Consider the following 21152-nt stretch of genomic DNA (forward strand, 5'->3'; position numbering starts at 1 on the left):
AAGTTCCTCTGCAGGTCCTGTATGATGCTGGACAAGGAAGTCACAGTTTGGCGAATGTCCCCCAGTTGTGAGGCCTCCCTTTCAGACTCCATCATTGGCTGACTGGTACTGTCACATACCTGATGGGAGACTGAATTGACGAGGTCGGCCTCACTTGTGTCACTAATCCTGAGCCCGCTGAGGTTGGAACAGAGGGCGTCTAAGGACCAGGGGGACAAGAGCGCCAGTTTTGCTTGCGGCTCTTGCAGATGATGACCCTGACAAGCAGGATATCCTCTGATTTGGGTACTGTGGAGATAGACCAGGCAGGTACAGTGGATTGCCAGATGCACAGCAGAGCAAGGTATGTAGCCAGGACACAGAACTGGAACGGAGTCGTAGGATAGCCAGGGTTATAACAATCGGGCAGCGCAGTACAGGATCAGGAGGAAATGCCAGAGTCAGGAACAGAGCCGAAATCAGGAACCGGGGGGGGGGGGGGAGGCAGGAGAGTACTCAGAGTTGGGTCAGGAACAAGCCGGGTCAGAACTAAAGGAAATCTCACAGGAAACAAGCAGGACACGGGGGGAGCTGAAGACCAGTCAGCACTGAATCATCATCAAGGTGCTCTTTAAATAGCCCGCCCAGCACCGACAGGCGCACCTGGGTCCTAGTGCCTGCCCGGCGTCGTCATTGGTGACAGGCACGTCTGGGTCCTAGTGCCCGCCTGCCTGTATGCCTTGTCGGGATCCTGCGCATGTGCACATTCATGCGCTGCGGAGATCTTCTTGTTCCCTTACATCAGTATAGTTACGTGAAGAACAGAAACTGCAAATGGCTGAGAGGTGCCATATAAAGTGCATCCGCTTACAGAGAAATGAGAGTCATTCCTGAGAAATGAGACTTACTGCCTACATGTTGTAGGCATATAAAATGTGTGTATCATAGATATAACTATATATATATAATATGAGGAAATGTACTGTATATACATTCATGGATGTGAGGTTGGCATTCATAGTGGGCCAGATGAAGTGCATATTTTACACACCAAAAGGATAGCCAAGGACTCCTTACTATGTTAATATATGTACCCGGTAATGACCTTCCCTTTGTTGTGTTGGGGTAACCTGTGTTTGGGTACATATGTGGAGAGTCGGGGGAAGTTTCAGAGCAGGTTATCTGCAAATAGATTGGGAAAGGTCTCACATATTCATGGTGTGCTTGTTTATGGTGAGGAGAGCAGATTTGCCATAAACAAGACAAGTAGTATCTATTTAACCTTTTAATTAAAATCTATGCATACAGCTGTTCTAGGTCTAGACACATGAGATCAAACATGCTACTAAAAGTGGCCAATCAGAGTGCTTGCCATTGTACTGAATGGGAAAAATGTGTATATCAAGGAAGCTTCTTTTTGGTTAAGAGACACAGATGACAGGACACAGGAAGGTTCTCTGAAGGGTTCTAATGATTGCCTGTCATCTGCCTCGTCTGTACCTCCGCTGGGAGAGGAGCTTCTTCCTGTCATTAATATGGGAGCACAGGTATAGATCATAACTCCCATTATTGCATGCATGGAAGTGACCTCGGTGCATATTACAGATCGGACATATGATGGACGGTGTCGGATCTCTATGCTTGATATGAAGGATCTTACATGGGACTCTGAGGGGTGTTGTTCATTGTAATATTTACAAGTATTCAGCCGGATTTCTGTCATCTGTAACAAATATCTTTATCCGAATAAATGCATCTCTCTGGAATACAACTATTAGTTGCTGCGGGAAAAGTACATATATAAATGCACCCTGGTCCTCCGGAGAAGGGCTGGATCTCCATGTTTGATATGAACTGTCTGTTGCAAATATCTTCATCCGCTCTGTTTTATGGATTGCTATAGTTGTGTTCATAATTTAGGACAACATTGGTGCCGTGACCCAGATTAGTTGTTACATTAATGTTATGACAACACTGACCAAGTTCCCCCTGAGTCCCCCTATGTCAGGCCTTGTCTGCTCCTGTTCAGTATCTGCTCATCATTTCTCTGTGTGATCTCAGTAATGATATGGGAGACATTCTACTCCAGAGACAAGCTTCCTACAGAGTGAATGGACTGCTGGAGAGATTTACACCCCTCCCCCTTCCATGGATCATCAGAAGGGGATTTACTGACTTTTCTCACCTTGATGATGGGACCCCATTATCTTCTTCCTTCTTTCTTTTCTATGAGTTTTATGATGACCATACCCTAAGAGTTGTTGGTTCTTTCCCTAATATACTCTCATGTGTCTGTATTTGTCTCTGCAGGTTTGATGACTGTGGTCTGACTTCCTCCTGCTCTGATGATCTCCGCTCCATTCTTATCACTAACCGATCCCTCACCAGCCTGGATTTATCAGATAATGATCTCCAAGACTCTGGAATGAGACGTCTGTGTGAGGGACTCCAACATCCTGGCTGTACTCTGCAGGAGCTGAGGTGAGAATTCTACTATAAATGATCTCATATTCTGCAGGACTCTGATATATATCTTCTATGTGAGGGACTCCGAGATCCAGGAGATGAGGGGGGAATTCTACTATAAATGATCTCATATTCTGGAGGACTCTGATATATATCTACTATGTGAGGGACTCCGAGATCCAAGAGATGAGGGGAGAATTCTACTATAAATCATCTTTTATTCTGCTGGGTTTTGGTTTAAAACCTTTTGTGAGGGATCCAGACATGTTCCCTAGATGACAGTTATACAAAGACAGACTTTGATTTTGGTCTCTTCTGACCACAACACTTCCCACCAGTCCTCCTCTGCATCATTCAGATGTTCAGTGGCAGACTTCAGACGGGCCTGGACATGTGCTTTCTTGAGCAGAGGGACCTTGCGGGCACTGCAGGATTTCAGTCCTTGTCGGCGTAGTGTGTTATCAATTGTTTTCTTGGTGACTGTGGTCCCAGCTGCCTGGAGATCATTGACAAGATCCTCACGTGTAGTTCTGGGATGATTCCTCACTGTTCTCATGATCATTGACACTCCACGAGGTGAGATCTTGCATGGTGCACCAGACCTAGGGAGACTGACACTTGTTTTGTGTTTCTTCCATTTGTGAATGATTGCACCAACTGTTGTCACTAGAGATGAGCGAAGTATTCAAAAATTTGATTCGACTGATTCGGCGAATTCGTGGAAAATATTCGATTCGAGTCGAATATATTCGCTGTGAATTTAACTTAAAAAAGGGTGTTTCTAGGCTTCAGAGAGACTTAATATTAGTGCAGAACACTGTACCTTTAATTTAAATGCCCTTGGAGTCTGCTGGGGAAGAGAAATAATACTGTCAGTCAGTATGACATGCAGATGAATGCCGTCGATCTTAGAATCACCGCACACTTCACTCATTTGGCCAGTCACGGGGCCAAAACCAGAGTTTGGAGCCACAGTGTGGCGGTGGAGGCAGCAGCAATGGGAGGCCATACAGCAACCTATGACAAAATGGAAACCAGCAGGAGTGTGAGGAGACCTCAAAGTGGCACATGGCAGAGTGGGAGCAATGGGAGGCGGTACAGGGACCCAGGTCACACTGTGGGACCAGCAGCAGCGTGACCAGGCGTTACGGGGGCCCATGGCCGATTTGGGGCCTGGCGGCACCTATGGGAGGCCTTTAATCTGCCAGCAACCTATGACAAAATGGAAAAACGCAGGAGTGTGAGGAGACCTCAAAGTGGCACATGGCAGAGTGGGAGCAATGGGAGGCGGTACAGGGACCCAGGTCACACTGTGGGCCCAGCAGCAGCGTGACCAGGCGTTACGGGGGCCCATGGCCGATTTGGGGCCTGGCGGCACCTATGGGAGGCTTTTAATCTGCCAGCAACCTATGACAAAAAGGAAAAACGCAGGAGTGTGAGGAGACCTCAAAGTGGCACATGGTAGAGTGGGAGCAATGGGAGGCGGTACAGGGACCCAGGTCACACTGTGGGCCCAGCAGCAGCGTGACCAGGCGTTACGGGGGCCCATGGCCGATTTGGGGCCTGGCGGCACCTATGGGAGGCCTTTAATCTGCCAGCAACCTATGACAAAATGGAAAAACGCAGGAGTGTGAGGAGACCTCAAAGTGGCACATGGCAGAGTGGGAGCAATGGGAGGCGGTACAGGGACCCAGGTCACACTGTGGGACCAGCAGCAGCGTGACCAGGCATTACGGGGGCCCATGGCCGATTTGGGGCCTGGCGGCACCTATGGGAGGCCTGTAATCTGCCAGCAACCTATGACAAAATGGAAAAACGCAGGAGTGTGAGGAGACCTCAAAGTGGCACATGGCAGAGTGGGAGCAATGGGAGGCGGTACAGGGACCCAGGTCACACTGTGGGCCCAGCAGCAGCGTGACCAGGCGTTACGGGGGCCCATGGCCGATTTGGGGCCTGGCGGCACCTATGGGAGGCCTGTAATCTGCCAGCAACCTATGACAAAAAGGAAAACCGCAGGAGTGTGAGGAGACCTCAAAGTGGCACATGGTAGAGTGGGAGCAATGGGAGGCGGTACAGGGACCCAGGTCACACTGTGGGACCAGCAGCAGCGTGACCAGGCGGTACGGGGGCCCATGGCCGATTTGGGGCCTGGCGGCACCTATGGGAGGCCTTTAATCTGCCAGCAACCTATGACAAAATGGAAAAACGCAGGAGTGTGAGGAGACCTCAAAGTGGCACATGGTAGAGTGGGAGCAATGGGAGGCGGTACAGGGACCCAGGTCACACTGTGGGACCAGCAGCAGCGTGACCAGGAGGTACGGGGGCCCATGGCCGATTTGGGGCCTGGCGGCACCTATGGGAGGCCTTTAATCTGCCAGCAACCTATGACAAAATGGAAAAACGCAGGAGTGTGAGGAGACCTGAAAGTGGCACATGGCATGAGAGACTGTGGACCTGGCAGCAGCATGAGGAGGCGGTATAGGGGCCCATGGCAGATTAGGGGCCTGGCAGCAGCTATGGGAGGCCCGTAATCTGCCAGCACCCTATGACAAAAAATTGAACACACCAGCAGTGTGTGAGGAGACCTGAAAGTGGCACATGGCAGAGTGAGGCGATGGAGACAGCAGCAATGGGAGGCCGTACAGGGACCCATGAGAGACTGTGGACCTGGCAGCAGCATGAGGAGGCGGTATAGGGGCCCATGGCAGATTAGGGGCCTGGCAGCAGCTATGGGAGGCCCGTAATCTGCCAGCACCCTATGACAAAAAATTGAACACACCAGCAGTGTGTGAGGAGACCTGAAAGTGGCACATGGCAGAGTGAGGCGATGGAGACAGCAGCAATGGGAGGCCGTACAGGGACCCATGAGAGACTGTGGACCTGGCAGCAGCATGAGGAGGCGGTATAGGGACCCATGGCAGATTAGGGGCCTGGCAGCAGCTATGTGAGGCCCGTAATCTGCCAGCACCCTATGACAAAAAATGTAACACACCAGCAGTGTGAGGAGACCTGAAAGTGGCACATGGCAGAGTGTGGCGATGGAGACAGCAGCAATGGGAGGCCGTACAGGGACCCATGAGAGACTGTGGACCTGGCAGCAGCATGAGGAGGCGGAATAGGGGCCCATGGCAGATTAGGGGCCTGGCAGCAGCTATGGGAGGCCCGTAATCTGCCAGCACCCTATGACAAAAAATTGAACACACCAGCAGTGTGTGAGGAGACCTGAAAGTGGCACATGGCAGGGGCATGATTCATGGCGGATTTAGTCAGTTGTGTCAGGAACTGGTGGTTTGAAATCCAGACTAATCCACGCCTGATTCATTTTCACAAACGTGAGTCTCTCCACACTTTGGGTGGACAGTCGTGTCCTCCGCGGAGTTACAATACCTCCTGCCGCACTAAACACGCGCTCCGATGCCACGCTACTGGCCGGGCATGACAGCCTTTCAAGGGCAAATTCAGCTAGTTGGGGCCAAAGGTCAAGTTTCGTTGCCCAGTAGTCAAGGGGATTGTCTACCTCGGTTGGCAGGGTGCTGTCCAAGTAGGCCCAAGCCTGTTGTTTGAGCTCCTGCTCCAGGTCCACCTGATGCTGCTGCTGCTGCTGCTGCGGCTGGTTCGTAGTTTCCTCACTGCGCTGGTGAAGAAAGCTACTCATCATCGACTGCAGACTGAGGCAGCCGCTGCTGGTGGAGCTGCCACTGCTCCTACCACCCCACCCCTCCCCTGCTGCCATGGCAGCGGAACGCGAGCGCACAGGGCCCACAGTGTCTGAGGATGGACGTTGGCGCACAAAGGCAGAGACCAACTGACTACATAGGTGGTTTTTATAGTACGTAATTTTGCCCTCCCTGTCAGCAGGTGTGAAAAAGGCCACCATTTTGGAACGGTAGCGAGGGTCCAACAAGGTGGACAGCCAAAAGTCATCCCTCTGTCTGATGGTTATTATTCGGCTGTCGCTACGCAAGCAAGCGAGCATGCTATGGGCCATTTGTGCCAAGGAATGCGAGGGACTCCCTGCCTCCATCTCCACAGCATACTGCCACGGTGCGTCTGGGTCTTCTGTCTCCTCCTCCTCCTCCTCTACCAGATGCTCCTGCTCCTCCACTCCTGTCCGCTGAGTGGAAAAACCACCCATTTCACTCAATAATTCCTGAGCACAAATGTCCTCCTCTACCTCCTCCTCTTCTTCCTGTCCTGCCCCCACAGGGGTCATGTGGCGTTGAGATCTGTGCGCCACGTCTACCGCACCCTGACCAGCCATTGTTAACAGCATTTGTTCCAGGACGTGCAACAGAGGAATGACGTCGTTCATCCCATAGTCCTGCCGACTCACGAATAGCGTGGCCTCCTCAAAGGGCCTGAGCAAGCGGCAGGTGTCACGCATGAGCTGCCAATGGCTGACATCGAAGTTACACAGGGGAGTACCTTTATCCGCTTGTAACATCAGGAAATCGGTGATGGCCTTTCGCTGTTCGTAAAGGCGGTCTAACATGTGTAGGGTTGAATTCCACCTTGTTGCAACGTCGCAGATCAGGCGATGATGTGGAATTCCGTTCTGCCGCTGCAGCTCAATGAGGGTGTTCTTTGCGGTGTAGGAATGGCTGAAATGCATGCAAAGTTTACGTGACATTTTAAGGATGTCTTGCAGTGGGATGGTGGATTTTAGGAACCGCTTGACAACCAGATTGAACACGTGAGCCATGCATGGCGCATGGCACAACCTTCCTTGACGCAGAGCAGACACCATGTTCTTTCCGTTGTCGGTCAACATGGTTCCGATTTTCAGTTTGTGCGGAGACAGCCATATGTCGATTTCTCTGTTCATTACACTCAGAAGTTCCTCCCCTGTGTGACTACGTTCGCCAAGGCATACCAGGTGCAGCACAGCGTGACACCGTTGCGCCCTGCACATGTGATATGCCGGTCGGGTAATGGGACTTGGCACGGGGGTGGCGGCTGAGGACACGGCGGAAGAAGAGGTGGTAGAGGCGGACATGTTTGCTGGACCAAGGACGTGCAAACGTGGAGGCAAAAGCGTTGTGACCTGTCCAAGTTGCTGGTGCGGCTGTGCCGGCACCACGTTCACCCAGTGGGCCATAAATGACATGTACTGTCCCTGACCGTAGTTACAGCTCCACACGTCGGCGCTGCCGTGCACTTTGGCAGAGACCGACATGCTCAAAGACTGGCCCACCATCTCTTCTACATGTGAATGCAGGGCTGGCACTGCCTTTTTGGCGAAGAAATGACGGCTTGGCACTCTCCACCGCGGCACGGCACAAGCCATCATTTCTCGGAAAGGTGCTGAGTCCACCAGTTGGAAAGGGAGGGACTGCAGCACCAGCAACTTGGACAGGAGGACGTTCAGCTTTTGCACCGTCGGGTGCGTGCTCGCAAACTGTTGTCTCTTGGAAACGGATTCCAAGAAAGACTGCTGACGGAATCCGAGAAGAGGAGTAGCAGGAGAAGGAGCATCTGAACGAGCGGAAGATGCCAACGAGCGACAACTCCCCTCAGCAGAGGTGTCGGAGCCTTGACTGGCTGATAGAGGGTGATTGACGTCGGGTGACGGAGCAAGTAACGGAGCGGGTGATGGAGCGGGGGCTGGGGCAGGCAGAACCGCCGTATCTTTATCACGGTTTTCCCAGGCCACCAAATGGCGACGCTGCATATGCTGACGCAACGCTGTAGTCCCAACATGGGCCCCCTGGCCACGCTTGACTTTCTGGCCACATAGTCGACATACGGCTACGTTTACTTCCTCGGGCGGCTTGACAAAAAATTGCCACACATCCGAGTAGGAAACTTTGCCCCCGCTACTCCTCACTGGCTGACTGCTACTTCCTCCGTGCGCATCGGCACCACTACTGGCCGTGGTGGTAGGCTGCAGTGGAGCTGGTGCTCTACTCCGTGGACGTTTGGCTCCACTGACACTGATGCGACCCTGCTGCCTCCTGGGCAACCCACCGACTGTTTCGCTCGCTGCCAAGCTGGCACCCTCTTCTCCTGATGATGCGGAAGAAATTACCTGATGACGACGAGGCTGCCAAGTGCGATCAACCTCCTCATCATCAAGTAGGGTCTCCGCCTCACTACTAGCCCCCTCGGTTGCGTCTGGGTCAGGAGACAGACCTGTCTCTAGACCGGCTACCGAGCCACTCTCCTCGCCAGTACTTCTTCGCCTGGCTGCTGAAAAGGCGGATGTCTCCCCCCGTTCCTGACCGCCCTCTGTTAGCTCTTCCTCACTGTACAGTGGGGCTGAGCCCACAGCATGCGATACTTCGCTTGGTGAGGGAACAGCAAAGGACAGGGGCAGGTAGAGGACACGTGATTTCAGTGGGCTTGCTCCCGGGCCATGCCAACTAATGGTTGTGTCTGACGTACCCACCGACCGTTGGCTGTAGGTGTCAGAGGTGACCTGGGAAGAGGAAGACGACCGAGCCAACCAATCGATGACGGCAGGGTTGTCGGTGGAGACACGACAGCTGGATGACACCGGGAGCACTGGCCTCTAGCTGCGACTAGTGCTGCCTCGACCCCTTCCTCTGCTGCCACGTCTGCTCGCTCCTAAAACATTTCCTCCTCTGCCACTCCTCTGCATGTTGTCTGACATACTCTTTAATTCAACGATTCTGTGTCCCTGAGTAACAATTCTGTGTCCCTCAGTAACAATTCTGTGTCTGTCCCTGATTAACGTTTATGTGGCCCTAAGTAACGGTTCTGTAGCCCTCAGTAACAATTCTGTGTCCCTGATTAACGTTTATGTGGCCCTAAGTAACGGTTCTGTGGCCCTCAGTAACAATTCTGTGTCCCTGAGTAACAATTCTGTGTCTGTCCGAGTAACAATTCTGTGGCCCTAAGTAACAGTTCTGTGGCCCTCAGTAACAATTCTGTGTCCCTGAGTAACAATTCTGTGGCCCTAAGTAACGGTTCTGTGGCCCTCAGTAACAATTCTGTGTCTGTCCCTGAGTAACAATTCTGTGGCCCTAAGTAACGGTTATGTGGCCCTCAGTAACAATTCTGTGTCCCTGAGTAACGTTTCTGTGGCCCTAAGTAACGGTTATGTGGCCCTCAGTAACAATTCTGTGTCCCTGAGTAACGTTTCTGTGGCCCTAAGTAACGGTTCTGTGGCCCTCAGTAACAATTCTGTGTCCCTGAGTAACAATTCTGTGTCTGTCCCTGAGTAACAATTCTGTGGCCCTAAGTAACGGTTCTGTGGCCCTCAGTAACAATTATGTGTCCCTGAGTAACGTTTCTGTGGCCCTAAGTAACAATTATGTGGCCCTCAGTAACAATTCTGTGTCTGTCCCTGAGTAACAATTCTGTGGCCCTAACTAACGTTTCTGTGGCCCTAAGTAACAGTTCTGTGGCCCTCAGTAACAATTCTGTGTCCCTGAGTAACGTTCTGTGGCCCTAAGTAACAATTCTGTGGCCCTCAGTAACAATTCTGTGTCTGTTCCTGAGTAACAATTCTGTGGCCCTAAATAATGTTTCTGTGGCCCTAAGTAACAGTTCTGTGGCCCTCAGTAACAATTCTGTGTCTGTCCCTGAGTAACAATTCTGTGGCCCTAACTAACGTTTCTGTGGCCCTAAGTAACAATTCTCTGGCACTCAGTAACAATTCTGTCTGTCCCTGAGTAACAATTCTGTGGCCCTAATAACGTTTCTGTGGCCCTAAGTAACAGTTCTGTGGCCCTCTGTAACAATTCTGTGTCTGTCCCTGAGTAACAATTATGTGGCCCTAACTAACGTTTCTGTGGCCCTAAGTAACAATTCTCTGGCACTCAGTAAAAATTCTGTCTGTCCCTGAGTAACAATTCTGTGGCCCTAATAACGTTTCTGTGGCCCTAAGTAACAGTTCTGTGGCCCTCAGTAACAATTCTGTGTCTGTCCCTGAGTAACAATTCTGTGGCCCTAACTAGCGTTTCTTTGGCCCTAAGTAACGGTTCTGTGGCCCTCAGTAACAATTTTGTGTCCCTGAGTAATGCTTCTCTGTCCCCAAGTAACGTTTCTGTGGCCCTAACTCTGTCCCTAATACAGAGAGGTCTGCCTCTCTTGAATGACTGGAGGCAAATGAAGAATTCTAAAATGGCCGCTATTTATAGCTCGACCATTACACAGTGCTGGCTGGCTGGCTGCTGATTGGCTAATGCGATCACATGTCATTAAGGAATGCATTATGGGTCAGCGCGCCTTGTCTGCGCGCCTTCCCAGACATCCCCGCTCCGTCGCCGCACATGTCCGCCGCCATTTTAGGAAAAATTTCGATTCGCGCGTCCGAAGTAGGCTATTTTTCGGATTCGGCGTGAATCGAACATTTTCCAATATTCGACTCGAATTCCACTTCGCCTACTTCGATTCGCTCATCTCTAGTTGTCACCTTCTCACCAAGCTGCTTGGCCATAGTTTGGTAGCCCAGTCCAGCCTTGTGTAGGTCTACCATCTTGTCCCTGACATCCTTGGACAGCTCTTTGGTCTTTGCCATGGTGGAGAGTTTGGAATCTGATGGTTTGATGGCTCCTGTGGACAGGTGTCTATTATACAGGTAACACAATGAGATTAGCAGCACTCCCTTTAAGAGACTGCTTCTAATCTCAGCTTGTTACCTGTATGAAAGACACCTGGGAGCCAGAAATCCTGCTGAATGATAAGGGATCAAATCCTTCTTTCCCTCATGAACATCCAGATCAGTCATCATTTGTTAGAAGGATTTCTGCTGAATTTGTTGTTGTATTCTGTCTCTCAGTGTTACAATACACTGAACATTTGATATTTAGACTGATCATTTCTTTGTGAGGGGCGAACATTCAGCATCAGCCGGGGAGCAAATATGCATTTCCTTCACTGTATATATATGTGATTTTGCCCGGTGAATGCTGAGGATCTCCGGCGGGGAGGGGTTCACATACATTTTCTTGCAACTGTATTCTGTCTCTCAGTGTTACAATACACCGAACATTCCATTTTTAGACCGATCATTTCTTTGTGAGGGGCAAACATTCAAAATCAGCAGGGGAGCAAATACACATTTCCTTCACTGTGTGTGTGTGTGACATCCCCAGTGACACCAATACAGTGATCAGTGCTAATTAAAAGGTCTGACGCTGTACTAGTGGCTCTGGGCAGGAAGTGGTTAACATCTGGGGACAATCAAAGGGTTTACTACCGGAGATCCTCAGCATTCACCGGGCAAAATCACACACACACACACACACACACATATATATGTGCATGATTTTGCCCGGTGAATGCTGAGGATCTCCGGCGGGGAGGAGAACTGTTTGTAAACAAAACAGTTCTCCTCCCTGTCAGCTTGTGCACACTGCTTTGGATGGCTCTGCACAGCACAGAGTAACACAGCAGTTAACCCTTTGATTGTCCCAGATGTTAACCCCTTCCTGCCCAGTGCCTCTAGTACAGCGTCGGGCCTTTTTTGTTAGCACTGATCACTGTATTGGTGTCACAGGGGATGTCTGTGACGCTAAGTTAGTTCCCCCCCAGTGTCAGAATGTCCACCACAGACCCGCTGTAAGTTGCTGAATGCCACCATTGCTAATAAAAATGATTTTTAAAAAAGTCTGTAAGAAATCAAATTTATGATTCGGCACTTATATCGATGGCAAGCTTGCAAAATATTTGGTTTTTATGATTAATCATAATATTTAAATGTGTGAATTGTCGCCTTAAACCGATGATATTATTTAATTCTTCAGTAAAATAGCTGAGATATAAGTTAAGCTGAGACAGTAAATATGAATGAGTTAGCTGAGACCAGCTAAACCAGCTGAAGACTAGATTTAGGCATAGCTGGTTAGAAGTCTCTAGTAATATGTCAAGGGTATTGGGAGTACTCATTATAGACTTACTATTACATTATGTATTTTAATAGTAACTGTGTGTATTTAGTATACGCTTCTAACATTGATACATATATAGAATAGTGATTATACATTGATATGTTCTTAAGTTATATTATTTAAATATGAATAGCTGAGGTTACATCATCAGCTTATAGTATTATGTACATCAGCATCTGTACCTGTCAATCAAAAACATCATGTGTGTAGCGTCCCCTCCCTTCTATGATATTGCTTTGCTAGCAGTACTGATTTCCATAAAAGGTATTGAGATCACTAGGTATGACGCTTGTTCCTGTATAAAAGGTCCATAAGGGACAGTTGGGGGACACACGCTAACACTGACACTCTTTCATACATAACACACACACACGTATGAGAAGCTGGAACAGGTGCTTGTTGAAAGACAAGACCGTCACTTCCGTCTATTTCCAGCTTCTTCCCGAAAGTCTCGTGAAGGACAAGAAGAAGATGGACGTTGCACATGGTCAGACAGTTATGACAATAGTGACTTTTTCTTTAAACTTCTGCTTGATATTTCTACAATAGTTTTATCTACATGGAACTGTTCGTGATACGCTTTACATTGTCATTTTAAGCCATTGTGTGATAGAATAAAATCACACTTCATTTTTTATTTCAACGGCTCTTCATTCATAATCGCCTCAAGACACTAAAGAAGTATTATGTGTCTGAAATCTAACAAAGTCCCAGTATCTATCCCGCCATTTGTAAACGTTATAACTTTCACGTAAACCAATTCATTTACACGTATTCAGGTTTCTCAGCAAAAACACGGAGCAGAATATATTTTGGCCTAAATTTATGATGAAATTTGATTTTTACATTTTTTTACTGGACATGTTTAATGTTAAAGTCCAAAATATTGTTTTTTTCTCAAAACTGTTGGTCTTTTTTTATTGCACAAAAAAGAAATAAAAACACACAGGCGACCAAATATCACTGAAAGAAAGCTCAATTAGTGGGGAAAAAGGACGTAAATTTAATTTGGGTGCAGCGTTGCATGAGTGCGCAATTGTCAGTTAAAGTAACGCAGGGCCATAATGCAAAAAATGGCCTGGTCAGGAGGAGGGGAGGGAATCCTCTGGAGGGCAGATCTTCCACCTCCTGATTGGCTGGATAGAGAACTCCAAACAAAACACAAATGTCAGCAATACTGAAGTACGTCCTTCAAAATAATTGTATTATTATATTAATATTAATAATATTATTTATAATAAATGCTCTGACAATCAATAATATGTCCGCCTATCAAGCACCTGATTGGGCAGGAGATATCGCTCACCAGGACCACTTTCTGTGTCAGTTCCAGGCAGGAAATGACATCACTTGGCTCCGCCCGAGGGTGGACTGCCCAATTGATTCCTCGATATGCCTGTCTTGGAAATTCGCTTTAACGAATTTCTCCTTACCGTGAGTACTCGCAGTTGGATGCGCAGAAATCCCCCTTAAAGCTGTGCGAATCTCGCTTACCATGACTGCAGCTAAACTACACGATTCCTGCCCATCCAGCTACTTTTAGCTTCTGTTGAGATATGGGGAATTAGAGCTCTGTTACCCTAGAATGATCACACGACACTCTCAGGATGATGGTTGAATTCACATAAGGCCCGGTTTCAGACTCAGCCCCTGGTTTTATTAAAAATACACACACGCCCCCCCACATGAATAAAGTCAATCCCCTCCCACCGAACAATGCAATGGGGAGTGCCTATACACAGGATGTACATTCCGATTGGAGCATAGCCTTTCCTATTATCTATCACTGGTCCTCCCCCATGAGCCTTCTGAGGTCAGCAGACTTCCTCCCCTTCCCATGAGCCCTTTGTGGAGAGCATATCTCCTCCCCTTCCCATGAGCCCTCTGTGGAGAGCATATCTCCTCCCCTTCCCATGAGCTCTCTATGGAGAGCATATCTCCTCCCCTTCCCATGAGCCCTCTGTGGAGAGCATATTTCCCAGCTCCTAGCAGTATGTCCATTCTCTGCACAAGCATTCCCTAGAAATATCAGTCTGTACCTGGATGGGCCCGATACGATCTTTATTAAAACACATCCATCCAAGATACAGTTTCAAGTTGGTAATGGGTTGTAAGATATGCATAAGCCTACACGTGGAGTTCACACCGCTTGGCGCCTTGCGTTATGAAGCCCATGTGGTACTATGCTGCTGATATGTGGATACAGGCCCACGGTCTACTGCCAGCGACATTCGCATCGAATGCCGTGGTGGTATACACGCCGGTCTATAAGCGCAGATCTGCCATCTCATCCATTACCAAGCTGAGTACTGTAATACATACATTGTACATGCGCATGGCCCAATTGCAGCCTTCAGAGCTTTAATTAAGCCACACGAGAGACATATGAATAACACGAATATATGACACATTTAAAGTTCGACCAACAATACAAAATTTCCATGACATGCCGGCATATTATCATTGCTTGTCAGTGCATCTAGCAATCCTCATGGATTTTGCTGCATGGAGACGCAGGTCAAGTAGAAGTCCCATTATTTCCTATGTGGCCGGTTCCCATCTATGTGCCGCAGGGAATCTATATGGAGCCATTCCCCCTCCAATGTGTGCATCACCACGTACGCTGCAATGTGTCCATCCACACTAAGACTTCTCAGGTGGGTGACAACTCCCCTCCATCTCACAGGGGAGGTCCAACCAATATTCCATGAGATCATCCATCCAAATGGGCCAACATTTCATCTTCTAAGACCCCGCCCACTGATTATCCATTGGAATGTGTCTACTTCTGCCCGTCACTGCAGAACATCTCACCTCTCTTTCCTGCTTCTCCCACCAGAATATTAGAGTGTGATGTGACATTATGGTGCTGTGATGATCTCTGCTCCGTGATCTCCACAAACCAAACTCTGACCAGACTGGAGGTGATATTGTATGAGGAGGATGAGGATGATGTGAAGATGTCGGACTCAGAAGTAGATCGTCGTTGTCAGGTCCTCCGGAATGCCGGCTTCACTGTGGATAGAGAGTAAGATCTGTTCTATTGGGGGGAACACACATACTGAGGGGATTTACTAAAGCTGGTTCCCTCAGAATCTGGGTCAGCTGTGCATGGCAGCCAATCAGCTTCTCACCTCAGCTTGTCCAATGAAGCTTTAGCAATAAAAGCAGCAAGCTGATTGGTTCCCTCGCAGAAGTGCACGAGATTCTGAGGGATCCAGCTTCAGTAAATACACTCCACTAAGCCTGATGATGGCAGTCACACAGGACAGGTACAGGAGCCCCAGCAACTGTACTGCATGATCATTATGATGGCAGTCAGACCCACACAAGACAGGTACAGGAGCCCCAGCAACTGTACTGTATGATCACCATGATGGCAGTCACACAGGACAGGTACAGGAGCCCAAGCAACTGTATCATATGATCATCATGATGGCAGTCACACTCACACAGGACAGCTACAGGAGCCCCAGCAACTGTACTGTATGATCATCATGATGGCAGTCACACAGGACAGGTACAGGAGCCCCAGCAACTTACTGTATGATCATCATGATGGCAGTCACACTCACACAGGTCAGGTATGGGGCCCCAGCAACTGTACTGTATGATAATCATGATGGTGGTCACACAGGACAGGTACAGGAGCCCCAGCAATGGTGATAATGATAATTATCATGGTGATAATGATGATGATGATTGAAGGAAGGACAGTGAAATGTAAGCTGGCCACAGATGGGTCAGATCTCGGCCAGTTCAGCGGGGACCAGCCGAGATTTGAACCATGTATGGGCAGGCTGATTGTACCCAAGTCAATGGTTGAATGGCTTGTGTACTCCAGCCTGTGGGATTTTACATGTGATTATTGCTAGCAGCTAGTATGGCCACCAGCAGCAATCATTGTGTTGTCCAGGCAGGGATGGTTCCCCCCGAGATGTTTACCATCGTAAGTTATACAGTCGCTCGGAAAGCAGGTAGACACAGACAGAGCATGCTCTGCTCTATGGGCGGTTGGGTGTAAATGGACTCCACTGGTCATTACACCCGACTGCCCTCCAATTTGATGGAGGAGGACGGATCCCTTTCCTTTATTTTAGCTGACCGGACCAGATTGGAGGTAAGCGGGTGTAAGCAGACACAAGTCCCTCTACATCTGCCACTCCATAGAGGTGAATGGAGTTCACCTAAAAAAAACGGACAAGCAGACCCAATCTGACCGATGGTGTGAAAGGGGCCTTAGGCCTCATTTATACTTGTGTTTAGGGGTATGGTGGAAATGTGCAGCTCAGCTGTGATTTTTGCCGCCCCCAAATGCTCCCACATATACTGCAAAGCAGTGGAGGGGGAATAGTATACACCATGGCCCTGATGATTTATTATCACCGCTGTTCTGTTGGCCCTCAGCCCGCTCCTGTTTTCCCAGGCTGTCCTGCTGTACGCAGATGAGTTGGCAGCATACAGAGTGGGGGGAGGGGAACATCCGTATCTCCCTCCCCTCTGTGATGAATGAAGCCAGAAGCTACAAGGATTATGTCACTTCTGGGTTTAATTCTGTGTTTATCTGGCTGGTACCGGCCAGGAATGATTAAATAAATGGTGAAGCGCTACTCATGTTACATATAAAATATAAGAAATGACCGGAGTATGACAACAATACTATGACCCACATAAAAGAAGATATATACCGTGTAATAATCGCTGCAATTTGTACACTCAGGGCTCTGATCCACTTGGATCTAATCAGTGCAACTTTGGTGAAATACACAGGATAACCTGTTACAAATATAGTGGATCCCTTTTTCCTAATGGAAAAAAATCAAACTTCCCCCGGTCCCTACAGGGACTTGAAGTGGTTAATATGTGACCCCTTACGAGGGGTAAGAAAACAATGCCCCAGTGTATAGTGCCAATAATTGATGAAGAAAAGTCCAGCAAACATTTCTACACATATATGAATCTAAAATGATGTCCAATATCCTATAGCTGTGGTCTTTAGACACCACACACTCGTGTACGTGATCAGGTGGTCTTCACTCAGGTGACAAAAATCCTCCGAATGGCAGAAATGCCCCCTCACCTCCAAACCTGGACCACAAGGGCCAACTCACCTTATAGGATCACACCACGGTCCTAAGGAAACTGAACTCCTCCAGGTGGAGATGCCGCTTAAGCTCCTTTTCTCCATACCACTCTCAGGTCACATTCCCATCAGGCCGTGCTGTTAGGACACAAGCAGAGACATCCTCCATAGTGCAATGATGGTTATTTGGCAATATATAACAATAACAAGGCAATTATCCCCCTCACATTTGTCTCCTTCAGAAAGCACTTTTACACCTCATAATATGGGTGTACTGCATGGGTCTGTATAGTGTTCCAATATGGCGTCCAACAGGAAGTGCATCACTGGATGTTGCATACCGACGTGTTGCATCATGTTACCACGTGTCTTCATCAGGGTATACGCCCTCTGGTGATCTCAGTTGCATTATATTGTCTGTCAAATGCCAATCAAATTGTTAAGGGAGGGATTACGGCTTCCATTTTCCTAAAGTCCGCGTGAGTGACCTGGCGGCGGACTTGCGGTGGCCATTTTGCCGAAGTCCACATTAAGCACTCATATATTAACTTTAATGCAAACAGCAAAAAACGCCACTTTATTCTACAGTACGAGGATGAGTGTATTGAGCTCTTATACTGAAGGTGATGCCATGAACCATAATCTCTTAAAAAACGAGTCATTGGAAAGATTTTTGTTTAACTGCTTCCCGTCCAGCCCCATAGCAGAAATTTTTATTATTATTATACAGTATTTTTACAGAAATTGTATTATTCTGTATTATTATACAGAAATAGTGCTTTAGTGTGACACGGGTGCAAACAATTACGTATATAAACATGAATTTCAAGTTCTGGGTAGGGGGCGTTCAAGAGCTGTGTGCGCGCCCTACCCACACCACCATTTGTGGCCACGGCTGTAAATCACCGGGTCCCAGCCGGTAATTACTCGCCAGCGCCCGGTGATTCCCAAGAATCTCCAACAGGGAGGACAACTGTTTTGTTTACTAACAATCCTCCTCCCTGTCAGCTCGGGCACACTGCACAGCACAGCCATCCAGAGCAGTGTGAGTACAGTGAAGTACACAGACCCTCTCCCTAGTAACACACCCCACCCCCTAAAAAAGCTGGAAACTGGCCTGGGAAGGAGGAGGGTATAAGTGTCCTGTAGGCAAAGGGTTAATAGCAAAAAGTCAGAAATATTGTTTTTTTTTCTCCAAAAATACTCAGGAGGTTTCATTAAAACAATGGATATATTATTCTTACCTGTTCTGTGTAATGGTTTTGCACAAAACAGCTCTGATGGGTGGGCTTGGGGGAGGGGCTTGGGAGCCCCCTTCCGGTAGGTCTCACGGGGCCCCATGATTTCTAACAGTGGCCCTGTTAACACCACACACAATGTAACATTTAATATTCACTCTTCTTCCCGAGGTTCATGTAAACAAATCATTGTGAAGAGTTCTTTTGTCCTTCGTTCAATCCAGACATGGACTCATCCATTCACCTTACCACTTGGTGTCATGTCTAGTCTTTATCTCGTAGCCGTCTGATCCCACCATACCTCCCCCAGATTTATAACCTGGGATCATAAGCTGTAACCACCTTGGAATGTTCTTAGAATCTGTGTTCAGAAACCATGAAATAGAATATACAGAACAAAATGGCTTCCAGCATGTCCATGTAGAGATGAGTTCAGGCCTTCCTGTTTCATTCTGTGAGCCCAGAACAGTTCCCACATTTCTGTAGAACCCATTGGAGGTCTCTGGAGTTATACAGATAATGAGAGATGATTGAGATTTCCTGTGCCAGTCACAGATTTCCCAGATGATGGAGAATGTCTTCCTCACCCCAAGTTGTATCATTACAGATGAGTGGATGAGGAATATCAGATCCACCACTAATAATCTTAGTCGGGTCCTACAATCTTCCACAAGGTTTTACCTTTAAAGAAAAAGAACTTTCATTATCCTTCCCCCCATCCCCCGCTGTCTATCTAATGTGTCAGTATAACTGGACCGATCAGATGTGTTCTCAGCCTGTACACATGACAGCCCAGCACACCAGGCGTACAGTCTGATATCCCAATGGTTGGATGGCCATGAGTGTGTGGGCCCCTGCCATGGTGAGGACCCCTCGGTATTAGGTAGGTAGTTTAGAAGGTGGTGGGGCCCTATAAATGGGGGACACTCATCAAACCCCTAAAGTGTGAGGACAGAGGGGATGGTTTGGTGTATTTGCATACTGGGGTCAGTTATGAAGAGATGAGATCCCACATCCCACCATCTACATCCAATCTACGTCAGATCTCCTCCCAGCATAGGAGACCACTGATGTACATTGTACGGCTGCAGATTTGTACATTACACATCGCACACATTTCCAGGAAGACAGAAGAATACTTCCCATTAGTGTGTATAAAAATGTCCATCATTTCTTCCAGAGCTCAGCACCAGATCCCCCTTTTCCATCATCACAGCAACATTTCCTCCTCTAACACTCTCATTGTATTCTTCATAGACGGGATGTACCATGGTGGAATGTATCTATACACAGAAGAAGATTAGAAAATGGTCTGTGGGAAGTCCTCCCCTCCCCCCCCCCCCCGCAGGTAATACACAGATCCTGATATGAAGAGACTGTCCAGAATGGAATTATATCAGATCCTCCTGTTCATGGCACTGATTATTCATCATTTTCCTTTTCTTCACATTCAGATGATGAGTCTACTGACTGATATCTACTGACCGTTATTCCGGAATGATCTGAGCGGGGATCTGTCCTTCCTCCCATTCCTCCATTTTATATTGTATTGTTACTCCTCAATGTATTCATTACTACAAAATAAAAATGTGACTTTTGGATCTTCACACCAAAACTGCCGCCACTGGTGAGACCCGAGCGCTGGGAAATTCCTGTTCATGACATGAAGATTCCTCCTACACAAGTAGAAGACACTGAACACACGGTGACAGTGCGGTGAGGACAGTGGGGGGCGCTCTCCATAACATATAAAGAAACAATGGGTTGGCAGGAGAGTCCGCACCACAAGGACAGAGGTTACCTTCAGTGACTAAGCGGCAAAAATACTGCATCTTTTTGCTATAAAAATAATTTGTATTTTTGTTTTGTATAAAAAATATATTTTCAAATATAAAACCACATAAATAAAAAACACATTTATCACCATTAACCCAAGACAGTGTTGTCTTCCCACATGACTTCAGACATCCAGATGTGGCCACATCCAATGGGTGGGTCACCTAGACAGTGGGGTGACCCCTTACTGTACCGGCTTCCCCTCCCCCCATATAATAAATGGCCTCTCTGGAAAACAACAACTGCTATATAAGGCCAGCTGAGGCTACACTATAGAGTGTGTTTATGAGCTGCAACAAGTAACAGACAAAAACAAAGCAATCCATGTATAAAGGAACACATCTAGTGTCATCTTCCAGGATTACAATAAGAATTGTCTCTGATATTGTTCCATCTGCAGATAAGGAGACTAAAGCCGACAGGGAGCAGAGTCCATAGGAAAGTCCAGCCGCTGCAGTGTCCCCCTTTTCAGCATTTCCATTGATCGCTCAGCATGGAATCGGCTGTAGAAATGGAAGCTGACAATTGGTGTAGCGACTCTTAGGTCACGCAATGCTGCTAAAGTTCCAATTGTAGCTCTAGTGGTCGCTCAGCAGGGTGCACTACAATGTCCAGCAAGCACAGTCATAGCAGAGCTATCAGAAGATAGAGCAGGACAAGCCATAGAGTTCCAGCAGTTCCAGTCCACATGAG

General features: G+C 48.1%; 1 protein-coding gene across 1 annotated transcript; it reads left to right on the forward strand.

The window, feature by feature from the left end:
- Nucleotides 1-1556: 1556 nt before the first annotated feature.
- Nucleotides 1557-20238, forward strand: LOC149451887 (ribonuclease inhibitor-like). Its single transcript, XM_089690039.1, has 5 exons — nucleotides 1557-1666; nucleotides 2290-2460; nucleotides 15142-15330; nucleotides 19881-19971; nucleotides 20078-20238. The coding sequence occupies exons 1-5, from the start codon at nucleotides 1557-1559 to the stop codon at nucleotides 20105-20107; spliced, it is 591 nt and encodes a 196-aa protein (XP_089546165.1). The 3' UTR covers nucleotides 20108-20238.
- Nucleotides 20239-21152: the final 914 nt, after the last annotated feature.

Source organism: Staurois parvus, unplaced genomic scaffold (assembly GCF_062004578.1).
Source record: "Staurois parvus isolate SC_StPar_1 unplaced genomic scaffold, SC_StPar_1.0 ptg000512l, whole genome shotgun sequence".
NCBI lineage: Eukaryota > Metazoa > Chordata > Amphibia > Anura > Ranidae > Staurois > Staurois parvus.

Coding starts and splice junctions, on each gene's coding strand:
- LOC149451887 (XM_089690039.1), top strand. CDS start 1,557: ATGGAAGTGACCTCGGTGCATATTACAGATCGGACATATGATGGACGG. Junction 1,667..2,289: donor TCTGAGGGGTGTTGTTCATT/GTAATATTTACA, acceptor TTGTCTCTGCAG/GTTTGATGACTGTGGTCTGA. Junction 2,461..15,141: donor TGTACTCTGCAGGAGCTGAG/GTGAGAATTCTA, acceptor TTCTCCCACCAG/AATATTAGAGTGTGATGTGA.